The sequence below is a fragment of the Pelophylax lessonae genome, assembly GCF_965119305.1.
Source record: "Pelophylax lessonae genome assembly, chromosome: 10".
Classification (NCBI taxonomy): Eukaryota; Metazoa; Chordata; class Amphibia; order Anura; family Ranidae; genus Pelophylax; species Pelophylax lessonae.
In genome coordinates, this window is record NC_138777.1 from 159,899,236 (window position 1) to 159,921,803 (window position 22,568).

The following is a 22,568-nucleotide window of genomic DNA, read 5'->3' on the forward strand; positions in this document are numbered from 1 at the left end:
ACTTGTGCTCTGGGGATACTGAAGGGGAACCCCACGCCAAAAAAAAAAAAAAAATGTGTGGTGTTTCCCTCAAAATCCATACCAGACCCTTATCCGAGCTTGCAGCCCGGCAGGTCCGGAAAGGGGGGGGGACTAGCGAGCATCCCCCTCCTGGACAATACCAGGCCACATGCCCTAAACATGGGGGGGTGGGTGCTTTGGGGCAGGGGATGCTCTGCCCCTCCACCCTAAAGCACCTTGTCCCCAACTTGATGGGGACAAGGACCTCTTCTCGACAACCCTGGGCGGTGGTTGTGGGGGTCTGCGGGCAGGGGGTTTATCAGAATCTGGAAACCCTGTTTAAGAAAGAGGGCCCCCGGATCCCAGCCCCCTTATGTGAATGTGTCTTTCTCTGGTTCTGCCACCAAAATCTTCTTTCTCCCATTCTGCCACTGATAGGGGTCAGTGAAAGAGGTAGACAAACCACAAGCAATAAAGAAGTTCTAACCTTTTTTAGTTGGTGTCTGTGGCTCTAATATTGAGATTTCCCATCACTATAAGAATGCTACCAGGGCAGGAAAAGAGGAAAAAGCTCCCTGAAGGGTGCACAGACAGCACTAAATGCCTACAGAGAATCGAATGCTTCCTTGAAAAAAAACAGACTGATGTTGGGGTTTATTCTAGACTGAGAATTAAATGGACTAAAATGAATATTAATATCTTTTACAAATATATTGAATGATTAAACATTTGTACTGATTTTAAAATACATTGACAAAATATGTTTTACATTCTGCAGCATGCCATGTTGGTTCACCTAATTCCATTTCTGAACATCCACAACAATCTTTGGATGCTTTATCAAAGTCACATCATCCTTTAGTGTCACCTCCTTCAGGAGATCATAATACAAAGGTTAACTCAAAACCTGCAAGTAAAAGAAAAAACAACAAAAAGCTGAAACCTGCATATGAAAACACTCCATATGAAGTGACTGCTGAGCAGAATATAGAAGATGCACGTTGCAAAGAACAGGCAACAAGCAAAGTTGACCATCACGTGTTGAAGCTTAGCTTGAAATCAAGTAATGCTTCTGACAGTTTGGTAGTCACTGGAGTAAATGAGCAAACAAGCAAGTACAAAACAGTTAAGAATAGTGAGATAGGTATTGATCAGTGTGAAGAAGAAATAAAAACAATTGACATTTCAGGAACAGAAAGTGAATGCGAAAAGGAAATAGGTATTCAAGATATAGGCTACCTTCATCAACATGAAAAAGAGAAAGACACACGTTTTATGGCTAATTTTCTTAAAAAGTCATTGGAAGAATTTATAGATTCAAGTGAAGACGAAATTGTACACCCAAAAGGATCAAAAATGTTCCACATAGTACAGAAAAATGTGAGTGCAAGTAGATGCAGTACTTCAGAAGATGAGCATAGACAAGAAGGGGCTAGTGTCTCATCACACTTATCTGTGGATGAAAAAGGAAACACTGATAGCAGAAATTCTGCAAAAAAGAAGAGACTAGAGATGGGAGAACATGGTTTGATTAGAGAAATGCAGAGTTTATGCGCAGGTAATAGTTTTCTTATAAATGAAGATAAAATGAAAGAGACGGTGAACCTGTACGTATCAGGACAAGAGGATGAATCCAGTGATCAAAGCGAAAGTCAAATGAAAGAAATAAAGTGGGATGATGATGGAAATATAAGGATGCTGAAGGGGGACAGTGGACTTGCTAACTCAGGTCTTTCAGAAAACAATACAGCAAATGTGTATGGAGTATTGGGGGAAAGTGAAAGATTCAGAGATATGTTAACAGAAGAAATAGAAAAGAGTAGCAGTGAGGAAGACGAGGAAAGCGAAGAGAAGTCTGAAGCAGAAAGTTCAGTTCATGAAGGGGTTGGCATCTTTACAGTGAAGGAGAAGCACATACAAAGAAAAGTCAACGAAGACAGTGAAGATGAGGACACTGGAGAGGAAAAAACTTCTGGAGAAGATGAAACAAGTGTGAATGACAGTCAAGGAAGCCCTGTAGTTATCATGGATGCAGTAATACATGGAATTACTAATGAGGAGCAAAGCGACATTGAGGCTGATAAAGAAAATGGGTTAGCTAAGAAAGGGAGGAACCAAACCGAATGCAATGCAGGAAGTAACATAATAAGTGAAGAAGAGATGTCTGATAACACAGATATTTCTGATGAAGAGAGGATATTCTCAGGAGATGTAAGTGATGAAATAGAAAGCTCAGAGGAAGAAGAAAACACTGATTTTTGGGGCAGTAGGCATGAAGAAAATGACTCAGACATGGAAGAGATGGAACAAGATGTACAATTACAGAGCTCAAGTACTGAGGATTCCACCAAACAAGTGAATATGGATGTTTCTGCAAGGTACAGTATATTAACCATATAATGATATAACCATAGTTGTATAAAGTATTCAAAACCCATACTTGAGTAAAAGTACAAGTGCTCGATCAAAAAGTGACTTGAGTAGAAGTTGAAGTGTTCGATCAAAAAGTGACTTGCGTAGAAGTACTAAAGTATTCAACATTTTTTGTACTTTAGTATTGCAAGTAGTTTTTTTAAACATTTTGCTACTCAAGTACTGAAAGTAAAAGTACCAGTAGTTTTGAAAAAAAATTTCTACTCAAGTACTGAAAGTAAAAGTACAAGTACTGTGTTATGTAGTTATTAAAGAAAGAAGTCAAAAGTTTGAACATCATATTGTTTTTTTATTATTTCAAATGCAGCTTTTATTTATACATACAGTAGCTTTTATTTTCGTATGCGCTGATAATACACATGTTTTGAGCTTCATGAAACCTGCCATCTACTGTTCTGGCAGTGGTCATTTTTATAATTGTAATGAGTAACTATGCAGCACAAAAAAAAAATATCGGAGTAGAAGTATTGAAATCATCGAAAAAATGTAGTGAAGTAAAAGTGGAAGTAGGAGAAAAAAATTCTACTCTAGGAAAGTACAGATACCGCCTTTCGGTGCTTAAGTACAGTACTGAAGTAGTTCTACTCAGTTACTATACATCTCTGGATATAACTGGTTGTGTAGTTATTTAAAGGCATGTGTAGCACTACCCCCTAAGGATCTGCTGAGTTTTGGGCTCCCCTATAGTCTGCACAGCCAGGCAACACACATTTTCTCACTTGTACCAGACACAAGAAACAGTCAATCGACTTGGCTTTAAGGATTCATTAGGGATTTTAACTTGAAAAGGGTAAAAGGGGTTATGGAATGCCCAACTTGACTGAAGAATAACATAATGAGGACAATTTTCTTCTCTGGCACACTGAAAGAACAGATAGTTGACTTTGTTCTAGCCGGAAAACAGCAACAGTCTTTGACAAAGTAAACCCCTTCTAGGAGTCTGGTGTCCCCCGAGTGGATTTTCAGCAAAGTCCCAACTTGTAGGAGCTCTTGGTCCCCTTAGTGAAAGAAAACAGCCCACCTTGCTACTGTATCTGATCCCTGGATAAGGGATTGGTTAAGCAATAAACTGTCCCCTGAAGACTTGCCAAGAACTTGCATCTAGCAAACATCTCCATGGAGGGGGGGGGGGTGAGGTACTCACACTGTCCTTGTCCTGCTGCTATGGATTAAATTGCTTTCAAGCCTTTTGCTGAACTGGTTCCTCTCCAAACTACGCAGGCTGTCTTTTTCCCGGATAGACTCCAGGGCAGAAGAGCTCCCCCTTTACCAATACCCCCTCCCAGGCTACACAGCAGCACCTCAACCCTCCATCTTCCACCCACCTCCCCTGCTGGCCAGGCTCCTTCATATTTATGAGCTGATTTAGCCACCCTGCCAGGTCTCCTGCTTGGAGATTGGCCTGATTCCCATAATAATTCAGATCAGCACCTCATGGCCTCTGCCCAATGGGCTTCTAGAAATTTATCCAAGCTTCCAAAACCAAGGAGAGATACCAGAGGCCTGACCTGCAGAGCCCTCCAGCCTGACCTAAAGTAAACCCTTACTCCCACCCAGGCTTCTAACAAGCTGCTATCTAGACTACTCAACTATGTACACAAGAGGGTGCTACACATGGTATCACATGCCTTCTCACTATATCTAATCAGCTAAATGAATCCTCAAATGGTATAGTTTCAGGAGCACAAAATATTTTTGCCTTCTCTCTGGTGTGCTTTAGGATTATGAATAGATAATGAATGTTATTAGAAACCTGACATGTGGTAGTCTTAAATATTTTTCTACAAATAAACATGACTTTGACTCATATTTATCAGAACAATGGTTGCTGGCACCAAGAGTCTGTCACTGCTAGTACTCTGCATGGGGCTTAATCAAAATAAAACAAAATTGTTCTCTCATGTGTCCCTGGCCTACCCATAAATGTTAACACTTATCCTGACCTTAACCTTAGCCTTTAACCTTTCACTTCAAAATAAACCCCTAACTTGAAATGTAAAACTTACATTATCTGTAAATTCTTCTTTTAGAAAAAACATAATACCAATTCTATAAACTTCCCTGAAATGCCTTAGTTTTTGTAATCACACAATATTTACTAAAAATACCTTTTTTTAATGCTGGGGGTTAAGACTAAAAAACAAAGCTTGGTGACTTCTGATGGTGCCATAGATCCCAGGAGCTTTTTCACTATATCGGGACCAGTGCCATTCAGGTTGAGTGGGGCTAGGCAGGGACGTGTCGTCAACAATCTGACCAAGGGAATACAGACACAATGTTGTAGAGCAGATGTGACCAGATATGTGTGGATCTGCTCAGAGAACATCTGACTCAAAACTAAGTGAAAATCAATGTGATTTATTAGGGAAACAGCACAAGTGACAAGCATTATAAACACAAGAACCAATGCAAATATTCAAGTATATCCAAAAAATACAAAAACTGACTGAACCTCTATAAAAGTGAACCTAATCAGTAGAAGTAAAACCAACTAAAGCAAACACAGGCAAACCTACCTAAACCAAACAGCAGGGCTAAAAGGGCAGAGCAGGATCAGGCTGAGGAGCAAGGAATAGCAGAGAAGGCCAGAATGAATAGAAGGTACATGGTAGCAGGTACAAGCAGGCAGGACCAGGATTAGGGTCCGAGTCAAGGTTACAGGAACAGAGCACATAGGAGCACAGTCAAAACATGCAGGCACTCTGGAATGCTAGCAGAGGTGCTAAATACCCTGCCAACAGCCAGCATCAGGTGCAAATTAATTTCTGGGACCTGCTGGCTGCTGGGAAACACTCGTTGGTGGACACCGAAACAACACCTTTTGGGACCACAGTGCCACCGTCACGTACCTTGTAGCAGAGCCTGACGTGCAGAGGGAGACCTCTCGTACAGCCCTGGCTCAGGCACCACTGGAGTTGCAACAGTGGATGCGAGAGCCCAATGGGGTAAGAGTGCATGCGCTGGTCTTCCATTGGCTGCCAAGATGAGTAGCTGATGAGTCACTGGACAGGGCTGGATTGTTGAACAGCAGGTAGAAGCAGGTACAGTGGTGCAGATGCAGGACAATGTCACTGGGCACTGGATGGAGCAGGATAGGCAAAAGACTGGAGCAGGGCCAGACAAGCCGGTTCAGATAATAAGATATGGTTCAAGCAGCAGGCAGAGAATAGTCGTTGTACAAGCAGAGGTTGGCAGCAAGATATCAGGCAGGAAAGCAGGTATAGCAGAGTCTAGGCAAGAAAGGGTCAGGACTGGAGATAGCAAACATAGTCAGACAAGCCAGGTCAATACAGGAATCAAACACAGGCACAGGAACAGAACTCAGGTAAAGCTGCAGGACAGACAGCACTGCACAAGTGCAGCTGCTGCCCTTAAATATGCCATTTAGGCGCCAATGCCAAATGGCTAACACGCACGCATGCACATAGGCGTTCGCATTTGGCAAATCTTTGTACGCACACGCGCATTTCTGCACATTTGCATTCGTCTGTTACCTGGAATGTCCCTGACAGCCACCAGCAGGTACTCTGGCTTGTGACACATGTCGTGCTTTAGCACAGCATCTTCTGGGTCTCAAGGGGGAAGCAAGACCACAATGGATTTGAATTACTAACCTGAAATAGGCTTTTAAGCTTGGAAAGGTGCATTCTGCAAGAGAAATTGTCCCAGAGCTTAGTGAATGTGAAGTTTCACTTTGCAAGAATATCCAATCATGTGCAAGGAAATTTTTTTAAATAAAGCATTTTTGCTTGTACATGATTGAATTATGGAAGTTAAGCATCATCTTATTCGGCAAAAAAAAAAAAAAAACTGCCAACTGCAACTTCCCTTGCAAAGTGAACTCACCTTTAATAAATTAATCACAATCTGACCAGGGCAGCACAGATCTCCTCCCATGCTTAGTATTGTTAGAAACATTCAGAAAAGACTTTACTTTTATAATTTATGATAACACACACTATAACCTAGAGTAATTCTAACCTTTAAAATACACCAGTCATGATAGAATTATGGCGATTGCCATTGCTGGCATCTCTTTTTAAGAATGGTGATTTCCCGCTGTCATGCTGGTGATTTATCTTAATTGATTTCTGAGTTTCTAATCTTGGACAAGTATAGTGATAAAAAATTCCAAATATTTTTCGGCATTTATGGCCATTACGGCATGCTTGTTCCAGATCTGTGATTCAAAATTTTCAAACCCACAAAAAAACAGGCAGACAGCATTCTCATCAGGTGGCCAGCGATGGCAGTTCTTTTCCCTTGAGAGGTATACCTAACTGTACAGCATATGAAGCTTTGGGGCCTACTTGTAGAGTTACAGAATGTTCCAATTACGAGTTACAGTACTCGTAGAGTTACTGAATGGTTTGCTTGTTCTTATCTGGTTTCAATTACTTTGACATACACTGCCTGACAAAAAAAAAGGTCACACGTTGGACCGCATTTAGCTTTGATTACGGCACACATTCGCTGTGGAATTGTTTTGATAAGCTTCTGCAATGTCACAAAATGTATTTCCGTCCAGTGTTGCATTCATTTTTCACCAAGCTCTTGTATTGATGATGGGAGAGTCGGACCACTGCCCAAAGCCTTCTCCAGTACATCCCAAAGATTCTCAATGAGGTTAAGTTCTGGACTCTGTGGTAGCCAATCGATGTGTGAAAATGTTAACTCATGCTCCCTGAACCACTCTTTCCCAATTTGAGCCGATGAATCCTGGAATTGTCATCTGGAAATATGCCCGTGCCATCAGGGAAGAAAAAATCCATTGATGGAATAACCTGGTCATTCAGTATATTCAGGTTGTCAGCTGACCTCATTCTACTACACAAGCAGTAACTATCCGATAGGATAGTTTAGTTAGTTGCTTAGTTAATTCCAGTTGGCAAATTTTTTTTGGCCATGCAGTGTATTTCCAAAAGCCTATTTAGGTATTTTTTTTTTTTTTTTAGCTTCATGGTCAACAATAGAGCTGGAGGCAGGCATACGAAAGCACAGAACTAATTTATCTGTACTGCAGCACAAACTTACAAAACATGTATCAAACTGAAGGATTGCTTGTGGTTAGAGGCCAAAAATCAAAAGGATGGGTCACAGGAAGTTTTCTACATGCTAGAACTATTTGATATTCAAGTATTATTCTTTGGAAAGTAGAAAAATGTATTGTGAGTCAGTAATGTAACTCATAAATGTTATGAAAAATATAGGGGGTTTTGGGCCATAAAAAGGAAAAGAATACTTTGGGGCATTATTGGGAGCTAAAGCTTGATCATGCAGGTCCATGCAACAGAACATTGAGCCACTGCATGCAATTGTTGTATGCACTATTTTCTCAATATAGACAACATTATATATCTCTATTAAAAGTTAAAAGTTGAGTGCATGACTACCATCTTATAAGGGTGTGTATTTATTCCTTAAAGAACTCTTACTGCCATTGAAAACTCTCTTGCAGATGTATCCATTGCTGTGGCAGTCAACATTGTGTGATATTGTGGGGAATTCAGCTCAGTGGTAGCAGCATTTTCAGTACGTCAGTGATATTTCAAACTGTGTTTAGGGCTTGTTGGTCCACTTTTAATAAACAAAAGCAAAGTTCAACAGGAAGGTTGCCTATGCAGGGGATTTTCACAACTAAAATGGGTAAAGCTAATAATGCCAACCTGGCATTTTCCAAGTGTTTTTAGCTCAGACAAGAATCAGTCCAGTTTCTTTGGTTTTTAGGTTTATTAGGAACTTGAATCGGAGAAGGGATGAGTGGTATACTCCAACTGAACAAAACTATACACAATAGACAGGGACGACTTGAGTAAATGCTGGTTAACGCTGAGTAACACTGAGTAACACTGAAATTGAGCTAGTCACGGCTAGGCCGCTGGTTTCACTCTGTCACTAGCTGTGACGCAGAACTGAATTAATTCTCTGAGGTAATCTGTACTCTGAAGTAATCTGTACTCTGAAGCAACTGAATTTTACTCTGAAGCAACTGAATTGTACTGCTGTACAACTTCAGGGCCCTTCCTGGCACCCCCTTTGCTCCTAATCTTCAGGGTTCACTACACGGCACCCCCTTTACTGTAACACTCTGAGTGAGCTGGCTCCTTGATCCCCTGACTTCTCTGGAGTGGTCCCCTCTCTTAGGCAGACCCCTAGGCAGATCCCTTGATACTCACGATACTGTTTTTCCCAACAATCTCTGCCAGCGTCTACACTTGTCAGCACACTGGATTCTCTGCAGCCCAGCTCCACTCCTGGTCTCTAGGCTGACCGCCTGGACCACCTTCCTCACTCTGCAGGAGAAGAGACAGCCGTCCACCTCCTCCTGGGACTTTGCTCCCTCCAAAAGACCCCCTGTCACATGCTCCCGCCCTATTTTTTGGCCAATCCCAGGATGCATTGCCACATGCCCTCCCACTGGGACTGCCATGAAACAGGATGTGTCACTGGCTGGGTTTCCTCCACTGTCCAACAAGCTCGATCATTGGATAGAGTGGGGACACTCCCTCAGACCCAGTGAATCACAACTGGAAACATGTGACAGGCAAAACTAACAGATCAGCTCCCCTGATAAGCAGCAGGAGCAAAATAGATGCTTTTACCTAGCACCTGTCGAGGAGAGTGCTGCAGTAATTATCCACATGTTGAACAAAAAAAAAAAGAAAAAACATAAAAAAGGAGAAAAAGGCAAAATAATTAACTCCCATTGGGCACACAAGAACTTCTGTTTATGACATATCTTGAATGAGACAACAGAAGGTACTAAGTTTTTAGGTATTAAATAATTAAAAAAATGAAAAAAAAGAAAAAACTTCTAGTAATTGGATTGTGTTTGTTTTTTTTCTGCAGGGAAGAAGATCCCCAAGAAACAGGTGATTGCTTGTCTGTATGTCTGTCAATGTTTGGTGCAAAAATAAGAAAAAATAAGAAAAATAAGAAAAAACCTCTGAGAACGTGTCAAGAAAGAAGCTGCCTGACCTAGAAGAAAAAACCTTGAGAAAAATGCAGCTGATGAGCAGTCTTGTGATCTATGTCCTTTCAAAAGTATCCACAGATATTTAATTATCATTGTCTAGTAGTGCCAATTTTAGAACAATGGGTGACAATGATAATGCTCATGGGTTGTGCAAGACACCAGCAAACACACTTGGTAAACCAATCTTGGGGCAAAATTTGTTGACTTGATTAAATTCTTCTTCCAGTAGACTGACTCCTCTTCCGCCAAGTAAAGAGTGTGACCTGGGCTGCTTGCTCAAGTTAAAGCTTAAAAGTCCCTAGAGAACCCTGTGGCACATCTGCACATGTTGCGCAACCATAAAATAATAATGTCCTTAAGAAATCCAAAAAGCAGATAGAGGAAATGTTAGGAAAGTCCATCAAACAATAAAATTTCAGTGTGAGGGTAGGGATGCTCACATTCACTAAGGTGACAACCCCCACCACCAACAGATAAAATAGCTGCTCATCTCAAAAAAAATGCCACCTGAGCTTCATGACGTCACCCACCGCTATCCTGGCTCGAGCTTGGTGAGAGCGATCTGTTGTTATGCTTACAGCCAAGTGCTTATTTTGTACGTTTATAGCTGGATTCTAGTAAATATATTTTTTAAAAGCATAGAGCACTATTTGTATTCTTTACTTTTTCACTGGGAACTACTTCTGCCAGGATCCAACACCTGCATATGTGTATACCTCTTGGAGGTGGTCAGTGGTGGGTGTTTTCACCTTGGTGAATGTGAGCAAATAAAACAAATTGCAATTGAGGGTTCAAAAAAGATTATTTTAACGTGTGTGAAAAATGTCAACATTGCCGGGTAGGCAAGTGGTTAAATAACCCTGCCATAGACCACCACTGTGAGGGTTATTCTCTTGTCTTGAAAAATACTGACTCAATAAACCAAGGGGTGGCACAGTTTGGCATATTTGCCCAATGCACTGCACCTTGCATTGACTGGACCCACATGTAGGGTGCTTATTCATAATGAATAAGAACCTAGTGTGCAAAGTGTGTTCATGCTCCTCACTTTAATGTCTAAATAAACTGTTCTTCCATTTGCTGAAGAAAACTTCATTCTAGCAGAAGAACATTGAGCACTAAATTTGACAAGTATGGATATGTTTTCTAACCTAACTACAGCTTGTAGCTTGTAGGTAATCATTGCGAGATGTATTGTACATTACAGCACCATACCTGCCAACTGTCCCGTTTTTCCCGGGACAATCCCGGCAAATAGGAGCCTGTCCCGGGTATTTTACAGTGTCCCTGTTAATCAGGGACAATGTAAATCACAAAAAAAAAAAAAAATTTTTTTTTTGTGCCACACAGTGTCGCTCTCACCCCAGCTAGGAGTTGTAGTTCTGGCAGCAGGTTGTCTCTCTCTCCACCCGCTCACTCTTCCCGCCTGTCACAAATTTAACGTGTCACCGAAGGCAGGGTGTCAGCCAGTGGTGGGATTCAGCCGGTTCGCACCGGTTCCATAGAACCGGTTGCTAACTTTCTGCAAGTTCGCAGAACCGGCTGAATCCCTCTGCGCGTCTGAGGAAGCGCAGGACAATTGAATGTCCCGCGCTCGGACAGACGTGGCGGCCGGGGGGCGGAGCAGTGCGCTCCTCCCCGCCCATTCTGTGACAATAGCGAATGAGAATTAGCTATTGTCACATGATCCTCCTCCTGGCCAATCAGGGAGCGGGTCCTCCCGCTTCCTGATTGGCTGAAAGGCAAACACCGTGCCATTGGACGAGGAGGAGGCGCCGCGGGAGGACTCGGAGACGCGGGGAGCCGACTGCGAGACCGTCCATGAGGTAAGTGCATGGGTCTCGCGGGGGGGGATCGCTGGCACTCTGCAATTTGGGGCAATGCTGTGGCTGGCACTCTGCAATTGGGGGCAATACTCTGGCTGGCACTCTGCAATTGGGGGCAATGCTGTGGCTGGCACTCTGCAATTGGGGGCAATGCTGTGGCTGGCACTCTGCAATTTGGGGCAATGCTGTGGCTGGCACTCTGCAATTGGGGGCAATACTCTGGCTGGCACTCTGCAATTGGGGGCAATACTCTGGCTGGCACTCTGCAATTGGGGGCAATACTCTGGCTGGCACTCTGCAATTGGGGGCAATACTCTGGCTGGCACTCTGCAATTGGGGGCAATACTCTGGCTGGCACTCTGCAATTGGGGGCAATACTCTGGCTGGCACTCTGCAATTTGGGGCAATACTCTGGCTGGCACTCTGCAATTTGGGGCAATGCTGTGGCTGGCACTCTGCAATTGGGGGCAATGTTGTGGCTGGCACTCTGCAATTGGGGGCAATACTCTGGCTGGCACTCTGCAATTGGGGGCAATGTTGTGGCTGGCACTCTGCAATTGGGGGCAATACTCTGGCTGGCACTCTGCAATTTGGGAGCAATGCTGTGGCTGGCACTCTGCAATCATTGGGGGCAATGCTGTGGCTGGCACTCTGCAATTTGGGAGCAATGCTGTGGCTGGCACTCTGCAATCATTGGGGGCAATGCTGTGGCTGGCACTCTGCAATCATTGGGGGCAATGCTGTGGCTGGCACTCTGCAATCATTGGGGGCAATGCTGTGGCTGGCACTCTGCAATTTGGGAGCAATGCTGTGGCTGACACTCTGCAATCATTGGGGGCAATGCTGTGGCTGGCACTCTGCAATCATTGGGGGCAATGCTGTGGCTGGCACTCTGCAATCATTGGGGGCAATGCTGTGGCTGGCACTCTTCAATTTGGGAGCAATGCTGTGGCTGACACTCTGCAATCATTGGGGGCAATGCTGTGGCTGGCACTCTGCAATCATTGGGGGCAATGCTGTGGTCACTGTGCATTGAAAGGGGGGCACGCTGGTCTCTCTGCATTGAAAGGGGGGCACGCTGGTCACTGTGCATTAAAGGGGGCATGTACACTGGTCACTGCATTGAAAGGGGGCACGCTGGTCTCTCTGCATTGAAAGGGGGCACTCTGGTCACTGTGCATTGAAGGGGGCATGTACACTGGTCACTGTGCATTGAAAGGGGGGCACGCTGGTCACTGTGCATTGAAAGGGGGGCACGCTGGTCTCTCTGCATTGAAAGGGGGAACGCTGGTCACTGTGCATTGAAAGGGGGCACGCTGGTCATTCTGCTGGGAAAGTCGGAACTGGTTACTAACATTTTTGAATCCCACCACTGGTGTCAGCATGGTGCACTTTCCAAAATCCGCCAGCAGGGGGAGGCAGAGCACCTTCCGACAAGCTGGAGGCCTCACACTCCATTAATTACTACTATCAATAATGTTTTTTTATAGATATAATTTATACACCTGTTAATTGATACATATATAAAGTTTTCTAGCTCTAGATAAATGTGTGTACATATCCGTGTATGTGTATGTGTGTGCATATATATATATATATATATATATATATATATATATATATATATACAGGGCTTTTTTTCTCAGAAAATAGGTGCAGGAACTCCCCCCTTCTGAGTCACCCTTCGTCTCTGCCCTGCTACCCCCTTCTGAGCACGGTCCCTAGGTTCCACCCCCTACCCACCTCACTGTACCACCCCTTTGTGAGATTACAGAACCATGTATCATTTTGTGCTACTGCGTATTTGTATGAAATTTAATATACTGTACTCCACCCTAACTGCAGTAGACTCCCTCCAGCAACAATAGACCCAGTCACACAACAATAGACTTCCCCCAGTAACAATAGAACCCCCTCAACAAAATACGACTCCAGCAACAATAGACCATCAGCAGCAACAACAGATCTCCCAGCTGCCAGCATCAATAGACCCTCCAACAGCCAGCAACAAACCTCTCCCTCAACAGTAGATCCCTCCCAGCAATATAGGACCCCCCACCAGGAACAATAGATATACATGGCAACAATAGACCCCCCCCCCCACACACACACACACAAATAGATCTCCATTAGCGTCAATAGATCTACCAGCAGCCAGCATCAATAGACCTTCCAGCACATCCCAGCATTCTTTGCCATAAAATACATTTAGTGCTGGAGGTGCCGGAACTGCGTTCCCCCGCGTTCCTGCTGAAAAAAAGCCCTGTATATATATATTGCTCAAAAAAATGAAAACAGACCTCAATACTCAATGGGAAAAATCTCATGCTGGATATCTATACTGGTATGGACTTGGTATGTGTTTGGATAATATGGACTGGGTAATGTGTTAGGATCTATACTGGTATGGACTATACTGGTATGGACTCTGTAATGTGTTAGGATGGTATGGACTGGGTAATGTGTTAGGATCTATACAGGTATGGACTGGGGAATGTGTTAGGATCTATACCGGTATGGACTGGGTAATGTGTTAGGATCTATACTGGTATGGACTGGGTAATGTGTTAGGATCTGTACTGGTATGGACTGGGTAATGTGTTAGAATCTATACTGGTATGGACTGGGTAATGTGTTAGGATCTATACTGGTATGGACTGGGTAATGTGTTAGGAAGGAAAGGATGCTACATTGTTTTATGTAAATGAAAATTATCACCCTACAGAGGGCTGAATTCAAAGACAGGTGAATAAAGTGTGAAATGTGCTCAGGTGTGACCATACAAAAAATGGAATATGTAAATCTAAATAAAGTATTAGGTGTAAATAAGTACGATAAAACCTAATTATACCAGATAGTATAATCATACTTATTTACACCTTGCACTTTATTTATATTTCCATATTACATTTTTTCTATGGTCACACCTGAGCACATTTCACACTTTAGAATTGCAGGGAATTGTGATGAGAATTTTAAACTTTAGGCAGAAGTAGTGCAGCTGAATGGGAGAATTATTCCAACTCTGCTACTTTGGCCTTAAGTTTTCAATTCCCTTTTCAATTACCTGTAATTGTCTCTTTATGAAGTAGACCCTATAATCTGATAAGTAGGCAGAGATTAATTATGCAGAGTGGGCGGAGCTTCAGGGAAGTGGGTGTGGTAAGTAATTGATAGCTGTGCTGCAAAGTGTCCCTGGAAATTTTTTTCAAATGTTGTCAACTATGCAGCACATATACCCAGGAGATGATTTACTAAATGCAAATAAAATTTGCACTTTGCAAAGTACAGTTGCACTCTGCAGGAGCAGTTGATCCAGAGCTTAGTAAATGAGCAGAAGCTCTGCTGACTTCTATCGCCCACTCATGTGCAAGTAAAAATGCATTTTTTTTTAATTTTTTTTATTTTTTTTACATTTTCCTTGCACATGATTGGGTATTCTTTGCAAAGTGAATCTTTATCTCATTTACTAAGCTTTGGTGCAACTACTCTTTGCAAAGTGCACAGTTTATTTGCCTTTTGTAAATCAACCCCTCAGTTTAGTACACATGGAACAATTGAAAAACTATAACAGTGTGATGTGACAGTGTGTGGGTTTATCACAGTAATGAAACAGGTAAAAGCAAGCTGAATAAGTGTTGCCAGTTAGCAAATACAGTTCCAACTAAAGAAGAAATGATATCAGTCAAATCAAAAACCTTGGACATTATTCAGATTTAAATGATTTTTAATCTCTGTGTAGTACTGCCCCTTTGAGGACTGCTGGATAACACACTCTCGGGTCCCCCTGGGTTACCGTTAGCAACACTGGCATTCACAGATTAACACTTTACTTATTTGGCTCAGTCAATGATCAGTCCAGGGGTATGTAGTTGTTTTTGGTGTTTTATTTTAAATAGGGATGGGAGAAGGGAAGAGTGGAATACTGCAAATTAAACTATTCACAATGGATGAGGACTCCTGTCTTGAAATGCACCCAGGCTGCAGATTCACCTTGCCACTAGATGAATTTAGGTCAAGTCTCGGTTCAGACGACGTAGTTGGATAGATTATCAGGATACCTGCCTAGTATCCCCTTTCACTCCACAGACTGGCATCCATCCTCTGACTATCCTACCGGGGTGGCTCCTCTCAGGTCAGGCCTCTAGACATGATCCCTTGTACTCTCAATACTGTTTTTCAAGGGTCTTTAGTGTCTCTACCCCTCCAGTCAGTTCTTCTGGACCTCTGGGTTCAGTTCCTTTCCTCTAGTCTCCAGGCTGACTGCTTGTGACCACATGCCAGTGCTACAGAGGAGGAGGCAGCCACCACCCTCCCGCTGGGACTCTACTCGCCAGCCAAAGACCCCGCAGCACACGTGCTCCTGGCTTTTATACAGTATCCCATAATGCACCGAGACAGCCAGTCTTTACCAATCACTGAGACTGTATCAAAGCCTGTGTACCCATTGGTCAGGTTTCCTCCCACTGTCCAACATGCCTCTCTATTGGACCAGTGTGAAACACTCTCTAGACCCAATGAATTACACACTGAGCACACTGAGCAGACCTAACTCACAGATCCTGCTCCCTGGTAGGCAGAAAGCAATATAGATTTCCCTGCTGCTCCTCTGAGAGGCAGACAGAGCCAAAAACTATACTCTCTCACTAGCACCTACCTAGGAGGGTCCTACGCTCACCCCCTGCCAAACTGAGCCATGTCCTCACTGGCTCTGGGCAGCAGCCCCTACAAAAATTATTTCACCAAAAATTAGTATCCCACAAACCTGCAAAGGGGGAAAAGGGAAATAACAAATATACAAGGCCATGAGGCATACCCCATATGTGGCCGGTAAGCACAATAAATTACGTGAAAAAATATATATCTCTGCTGTACAAATATTCACAAGGTTATTTACACGCAGTAGGTGCCTTTAAACAAATGCACCCCCCGCCAAACAAAAATCTGCTTCCTTGGACAGGTAAAGAACATTATCTTGTCTAGCTAACTAAATACAATATGTACATTGCATAAAATGATGGAGGGCCTAGCCAGACCCAGAAACCCAAAGGAAACTTGCAAAGGAATTTAGGTTAAGCATGGGTTAATGCATAACTACTTACATCAGTGGGACTGTCCTCTCCTCCTGGAACACCCTGCCAAGCTAACTATGTATCTAATCTCTGTGAACTGTTCTTAGTGACTAGATGATAGGCACAGTCCCTTCTCAGCACTAAGGCACTGACTCTCCTCCTATCACAGTCAGACTCACAAGTTCAGAACCAAGACATGCGGAGTCCACCCAACTGGTGTTCACAGTGTCCTTTCCTCCTGTAACACCGGGGCAATGTGTCTTTTCTCTGTGACAAGCTGTTTTGCTGGAGCCTGAGCAAACTTGTTCAACTTGTGAGTTTTAGGACTCCTCTCTTCAAGGGGCCCCTCCTCTGGCATCCCCTTTTCTGAAGAGACATCAAGCCACTACCAGCTCTCCTGAGGTAGTAACTTGCACAACATTTCTCCAACTGGCCCAACAGGATCTTCACAAAGTGTCCTTTGAACAAAGTATCTTTGTGAAGGGAGTCTCTTCTTCTGTACTCTTTTCCCTTGGCCCGATGGCCCAAATCTCCTTGCAAAGTGTCCAACTGTCCATTATGTGATCCTGGCCCAATGGCCCAAAGGATCTTGATAGAGCATGTAGTGAAACTGACTTCTGATAGTGACTAAAACATGACATGGGAAGTGACCTCTTAAGTCCTTTTGAACAGAAAGTCCCTTGTTTGTTAGAGGATCGGCCCTCTTTTGATGGTACTACCCAGTGGTAGCAGTTCTGCTGTTTTTCCTATCCCTTTTGCAAGGATCGAAGGGAAAGGGGTGTTTGGGAATAGGGCTTTGGCCCTAGCAACAGGCAACAACAACTTGAACTTTGCACTTTTACTGTGGGCTCTTCTCTCCAGCCCCTCTTCTTCTTAAAAAAACTCTCTGGCTAACCAGCCTTGCAATGGTATTTCTGCAGGGGTGGGATCCTACATACTTAGCAGTAATGGTCAGTATGAGGGATATGGACTGACTTCCCTTCAGAGTCTTGAACATGGACAGACCAGGCCTGGCCTGTCCCATTTGGGAGGCGAACCTCTACACGGTCTATGTAGATGGCCAGCCCTAAGTTCCAGTTGGTCTTCACAGAGCAGAAGGTGTCCCATAGTGCAGACCTCTTTTTGGTCCAGTATGGCTTGGGAATGTAGAGAAACTCCCAAATCGCATCACTGCACCACTCCTCTCTTCTGGCCTCGACCTCCAACATGATCCCCCAGGGAGCATAGGGGTAGTCATCCTCCAGGGCCACCTTTCTCTGAATCAGACGCTGGCATCTTGAGAACCTGGGGAGGGCTTGTCTGTTTCCTCTCCCAGGTGGGGGATATCGGGTCTCTTGTCTCCTGATGAGTCTTGCATAGGCCTCGTTTTGATCCTGAGCCCAGGTGTAGGTACGAGGTGGGGACAGATCTAGAGCCTGTGTAGCATAGGCCTCACAGAACCCCAAATTCCTGGCACACTGCATGCGTACCACTGAATCCCTTGACTCCTCATTAGGCAAACTAGGACTTGTAGAGCTGCTCCTTTCATCTGTTCTCCAGTCCCACTCTGTCTCTTCCTCAGACTTCCAGACATCTATCCCTTCCTCCAAGAATCCAAACCGATGCTGAAAGCTAGGGGACCCTGTATCAATGGCTCCGGCCTCCCCTTCACTTGTCACACTGGGAGCCTTCTTCCTGGGAGCCCATTGATTCCCCTCTGCCTTAGTAGAAGTTGGTTCTGCTCGTGTAGGTGTAACTGGCCCTTTCCCTGGCTACGACTCGGCCCGAATAACCAGGGTGCACTTCACCTCCGAGGTGTAAGTCTCACTGGTCTGGCAAATGGCAGTGTAAGTCTGCACTATCAGCCCCCGCTCCGGCAGCGCTCACAGCACTCCCCTTCCTCTGCCCACAGGGATTCTCATGGGCGCCTGTGCTTCTTGAGTGAAGCCTGTCTCTCATATCACACACAACTTCCTGGGCTGACTTTCACTTGGCACCACCTGCACCAGCAAATCACCGCAGTGTCCGCATGGACTCCAGGCCTGCAGCCGCATGGACACATTCAAGCATTGGTGACATACTAGCCCAAGATGCTCCTTGTCCTTCCTGCTGCACAGCGCAAGTCCTCCTTTGGGCACCAACCGCACTCCAGTGTCCCACAGGACTGACTCCGGTGATTCTGTATACTCCTCAGGCACTCCGCCAACACGTGGAATAAGCCCCTGCGCTCCGTCTCCCACCGACATCCGCCATCTTGCTCCTCCACACTCGTGTCTCCCTCTCAGTTACACCCGAAGGCGAAAGTGATATCTCGGCTCTCTTCCCCTGTTCAGATTGGCAGTCTGTGGGCTCCAATCACGCCCACAATTCCAGACTAGCTGACAGGTGGTGGCTCCTCCTGTTAGGCAGATCTCTTCAGCGCGTGCTTCCCCGCGTGGTGCAGTAACCTCTTCACTGCTGCTCCAACTCTGCTCAGCCAGCATGAAGATCACTGCCTGGAAGATTGTGCTCCTCAATCCACACACATCTGCCATCTCAGTCTGTACTTGAGCCTCAGTTGCACTTCCATCTCGCCAAGCCAACTGACCTCCCACACGGTTTAGGGAAAGTTGTTCCGCTGTCAAGAATTACATAGTCACAGTACATGCAAAGACATAAACCCCGACCGATCCCTATGTCCCGGGTCACTACTCTCTCCGTCCACACTTGCACTGATTACTGTAAAGCAGACATTATCCTCTTTACTGACACTCAAGTACATTACTTGGAAAAGCACTGCACACTTTAGACCCAATAAATTACACACTGAGCAGACCAAACTCATAGATCCTGCTGTAATGGATGTAATACTGGTTATATTAGTGAAATGCCTATTTCACTTTATGGTGAATACCTTATGTATATATGTTACTGCTGAGATTTACTACCTTACTCAAAATGCAATTAGATCACCCCTCCTTTCGGAGAAGCAAGATGGCGATTGAACATGGAGACAACACCCAAAATAAGACCTCTTGATATCCTGGAAGAAAAACATAGACACATAGATACTCCAATCATCCAATCACCACCTTATACGTATTATATATTACTATTTCCTGTTCATGACTTTCCTCAGTCTTTAAAAGGAGAAAAGAGGAACAATTAAATTAGAATTGACTTTTTGACTGAACTGTGTGTCAGCGTGGTTGATTCATTTTTGCGCGCAAACGTAATTGGGAAGGAGCAGATATATATTTGAGGACTGTTCTGGTCCTAATCCAGATCACTGCTCCCTGGTAGGCAGAAAGCAATATAGATTTATCTGCTGCTCCTCTGATAGGCAGACAGAGCCAAAAAAACTCTCACTAGCACCTACCTAGAAGGGTGCTACATCTGAAATAAGAAAACATCACAGAATATGAGTAAAATGTGTCTTTGTATTTCATTACACTAATAAGCTGTTTTTTTTTTTTTTGATAATTTATGTCCTTTTTTGTCTTTTTATGTACCTATATATGTATGCTGTGGTAGCTGCTTCAGAACTAGATGTGCCTGCAACCAGTTGCCAAGATCTGATAGAAGATGAAGAGGTGAACTCAGAAAAACAGAGGTACAGTATCTGTGGTTTAATTAATCTTTATTGTATGTGGCATATAGGTGCCCAACAACAAGCAAGCCACTCGTTCCTCTCAAAGCACTTTAAACCTTTCCTGGTCTTTTAACTGATTGCCATTTCTTTTGTTTGTAGATCCAGCTGGTTGTGCTGTCTGAAAACATGTTCTCTACCTCACATTTTAAACAAAAGGTCATTATTTTTGTCTGTGAATGTTTGGCTATATCTTTTTATGAGAGTTTTCATATTCTCTATACAGGTGGATTCTTTGATAATTTTATAATTACTTTGGAGTCCAGTATATTGTTTAGATTATTTGCATTGAGTTGTTATAAAATATGCAGTTGTTGAAATCACTTAATTAACATTTACATTAACATTTTCACTGCAGACACTGTCATGTGTTGACGACTGTTGCGTTGGGGTCAGGTGACCATAAATACCTAAAAATACCACACATACACGTGCATCTCAAAAATTAGAATATCATCAAAAAGTTTATTTATTTTAGTAATTCAAGCAAAAAAGTGAAACTCATATATTTTATATAGATGCGTTACACACAGACTGATATATTTCAAGCAATTCGTTCTTTTAATGTTGATGATTATGGCTTACAGCTAGTGAAAACTCAAAATTCAGTAGCTCGGAAAATTAGAATATTACGTAAGACCAAAAAAAAAAAAAAAAAGGATTTTAAATACAGAAGTGTTGGCTTACTGAAAAGTATGTCCATACTGATGTTGGTCCACTGTGTTTTATCAAGTCCAAAGTCATCGCAGCCCTCTACCAGGAAATTCTAGAACACTTAATGCTTCCCTCTGCTGACCAGCTTTATGGGGATGCTGATTTCATTTTCTAGCAGGACTTGACACCTGCCCACACTGCCAAAGTAACAATACCTGTTTTAATGTTTATAGTATCACTGTGCTTGATTGGCCAGCAAACTTGCCTGACCTAAACCCCATAGAGAATCTGTGGGGTATTTGTCAAGAGGAAGATGAGAGACACCAGACCCAACAATGCAGATGAGCTGAAGTCCGCTATCAAAGCAACCTGGGCTTCTATAACACCTCAGCAGTGCCACAGGCTGATTGCCTCCATGCCACGCTGCATTGATGCAGTAATTCATGCAAAAAGGAGCCCCGATCATGTATTGAGTGCATACTATACTGTACATGGACATACTTTTCAGTAAGCCAACATTTCTGTATTAAAAATCCTTTTTTTCATTGGTCTATATAATACTCTACTTTTCTGAGATACGGAATTTGGGGTTTTCACTAGCTGCAAGCCACAATCATCAAAATTAAAAGAAAGAAATGCTTGAAATATATTACTCTGTTTGTAACGCATCTTTATAAAATTTCTATATTTCACTTTTTGAAATGAATTACTGAAAAAAATTAACTTTTTGATGATATTCTAATTCAATGAGATGCGTCCGTATATGAGTGAAATTAAAATTGGAAAAAAATAAAACATCTGCATTTTCAAAAGTAAAGGAGCCAAATCAGTATTATAATTTTTTGATAGATTAACAAAGATGGAAACTTGCCATACACTGAATCTAACCCTATGTTGCAGTGAAATTGGGAATATTTCTCAAACTGACTGTAAATATTTGTAGGCATATTGAATATAACAGGGAAATTAAGTGCCGAGTCACACCAGAATTGCACAAGAATGCGTTCCGGGTTCCTGTGCATTTCGGTGCCATGCTATATTTAACCCATTCAATTGAATGGGCTGAATTTGCACCAGATCGTACCAAACTTTTTAGAAATGCACTGCGGTACCATGCAATTCGGTCCAGGCATAAGCACTGCGTCTGGAGTGTTGTTAGAATTACACTGATACCGACAGAAAATCACACACCCAGTGCACTGGAAACGTACATGGAACATGGGTTTCCTGCAATGCGTTCTGGATTGAATGAGCCCTTAATGTTTTTTTAAGATTAAAAATAGAATTTTTTTTCTTTTTAATAGTGAAAATCAACCACAGGGTAAAAGATGCAGTGAGGATGGCTCTATGGACATGCTTCAAATGCACCCTGTTGAATTTGGATCTTCTTTGCCTGCTGAAGAAACTCTTGCTGATCCTATTACTAAGTAAGATGTATCACACAAAAACAACCTATGAACATCCCTCAAAGATGTCTAACTCATTGTCCTCTATTCACAGTGTACACACTGAAGCTACACCAGCTGCTGAAACAAATGCTGATGGTAAGGTCTATATCGGGTTTTTGCACAGTCATTTTAGATAATGGTTGTTGTCATAGCCATTCAATGAAAAAAAAAATTGGAAACTGATGTAAATTAGTCTTAAGGGCATTTTTCAAGCTAACAAATTATTTATTTAAGACATCTCTGTTTTGATATTAAACATTCAAACACTTCAGCTCTTACACCTGTACACCCCCTATAGACCAGATCAATGTTTACATAGCTGTTATGGACCTGTTTATTAAATACATTTTTGACAGCAATATAATATATATAATTTTTAGGACAAAAATGCTTCATTTTGATGATGTTGTCTTGAAAATTTTAATTTCTTTTTTTATGCAATCAATGGACAAAAAGTAACGAGAAAAGTATTTTTTTAATTTGATCAGTGTTAGTGTTAGTTTAAAAAATGTGTTAAGGGCTGTACATACAGGCTGAATATAGGGCATGCCG

General features: G+C 42.9%; 1 protein-coding gene across 1 annotated transcript in view; it reads left to right on the forward strand.

Annotated features, from left to right (window-relative positions):
• Positions 1-22,568, forward strand: part of LOC309565715 (uncharacterized protein) — a gene marked incomplete at both ends in the record, with an annotated part of 121,527 nt that overhangs the window by 50,849 nt on the left and 48,110 nt on the right. Inside the window, 6 exons of the mRNA XM_082270693.1 lie at positions 779-2,378; positions 9,283-9,305; positions 19,800-19,878; positions 20,017-20,073; positions 21,873-21,995; positions 22,069-22,112. Of these exons, the coding sequence (XP_082126819.1) occupies positions 779-2,378; positions 9,283-9,305; positions 19,800-19,878; positions 20,017-20,073; positions 21,873-21,995; positions 22,069-22,112 (1,926 nt within the window). The remainder of the gene's footprint in view (positions 1-778; positions 2,379-9,282; positions 9,306-19,799; positions 19,879-20,016; positions 20,074-21,872; positions 21,996-22,068; positions 22,113-22,568) is intronic.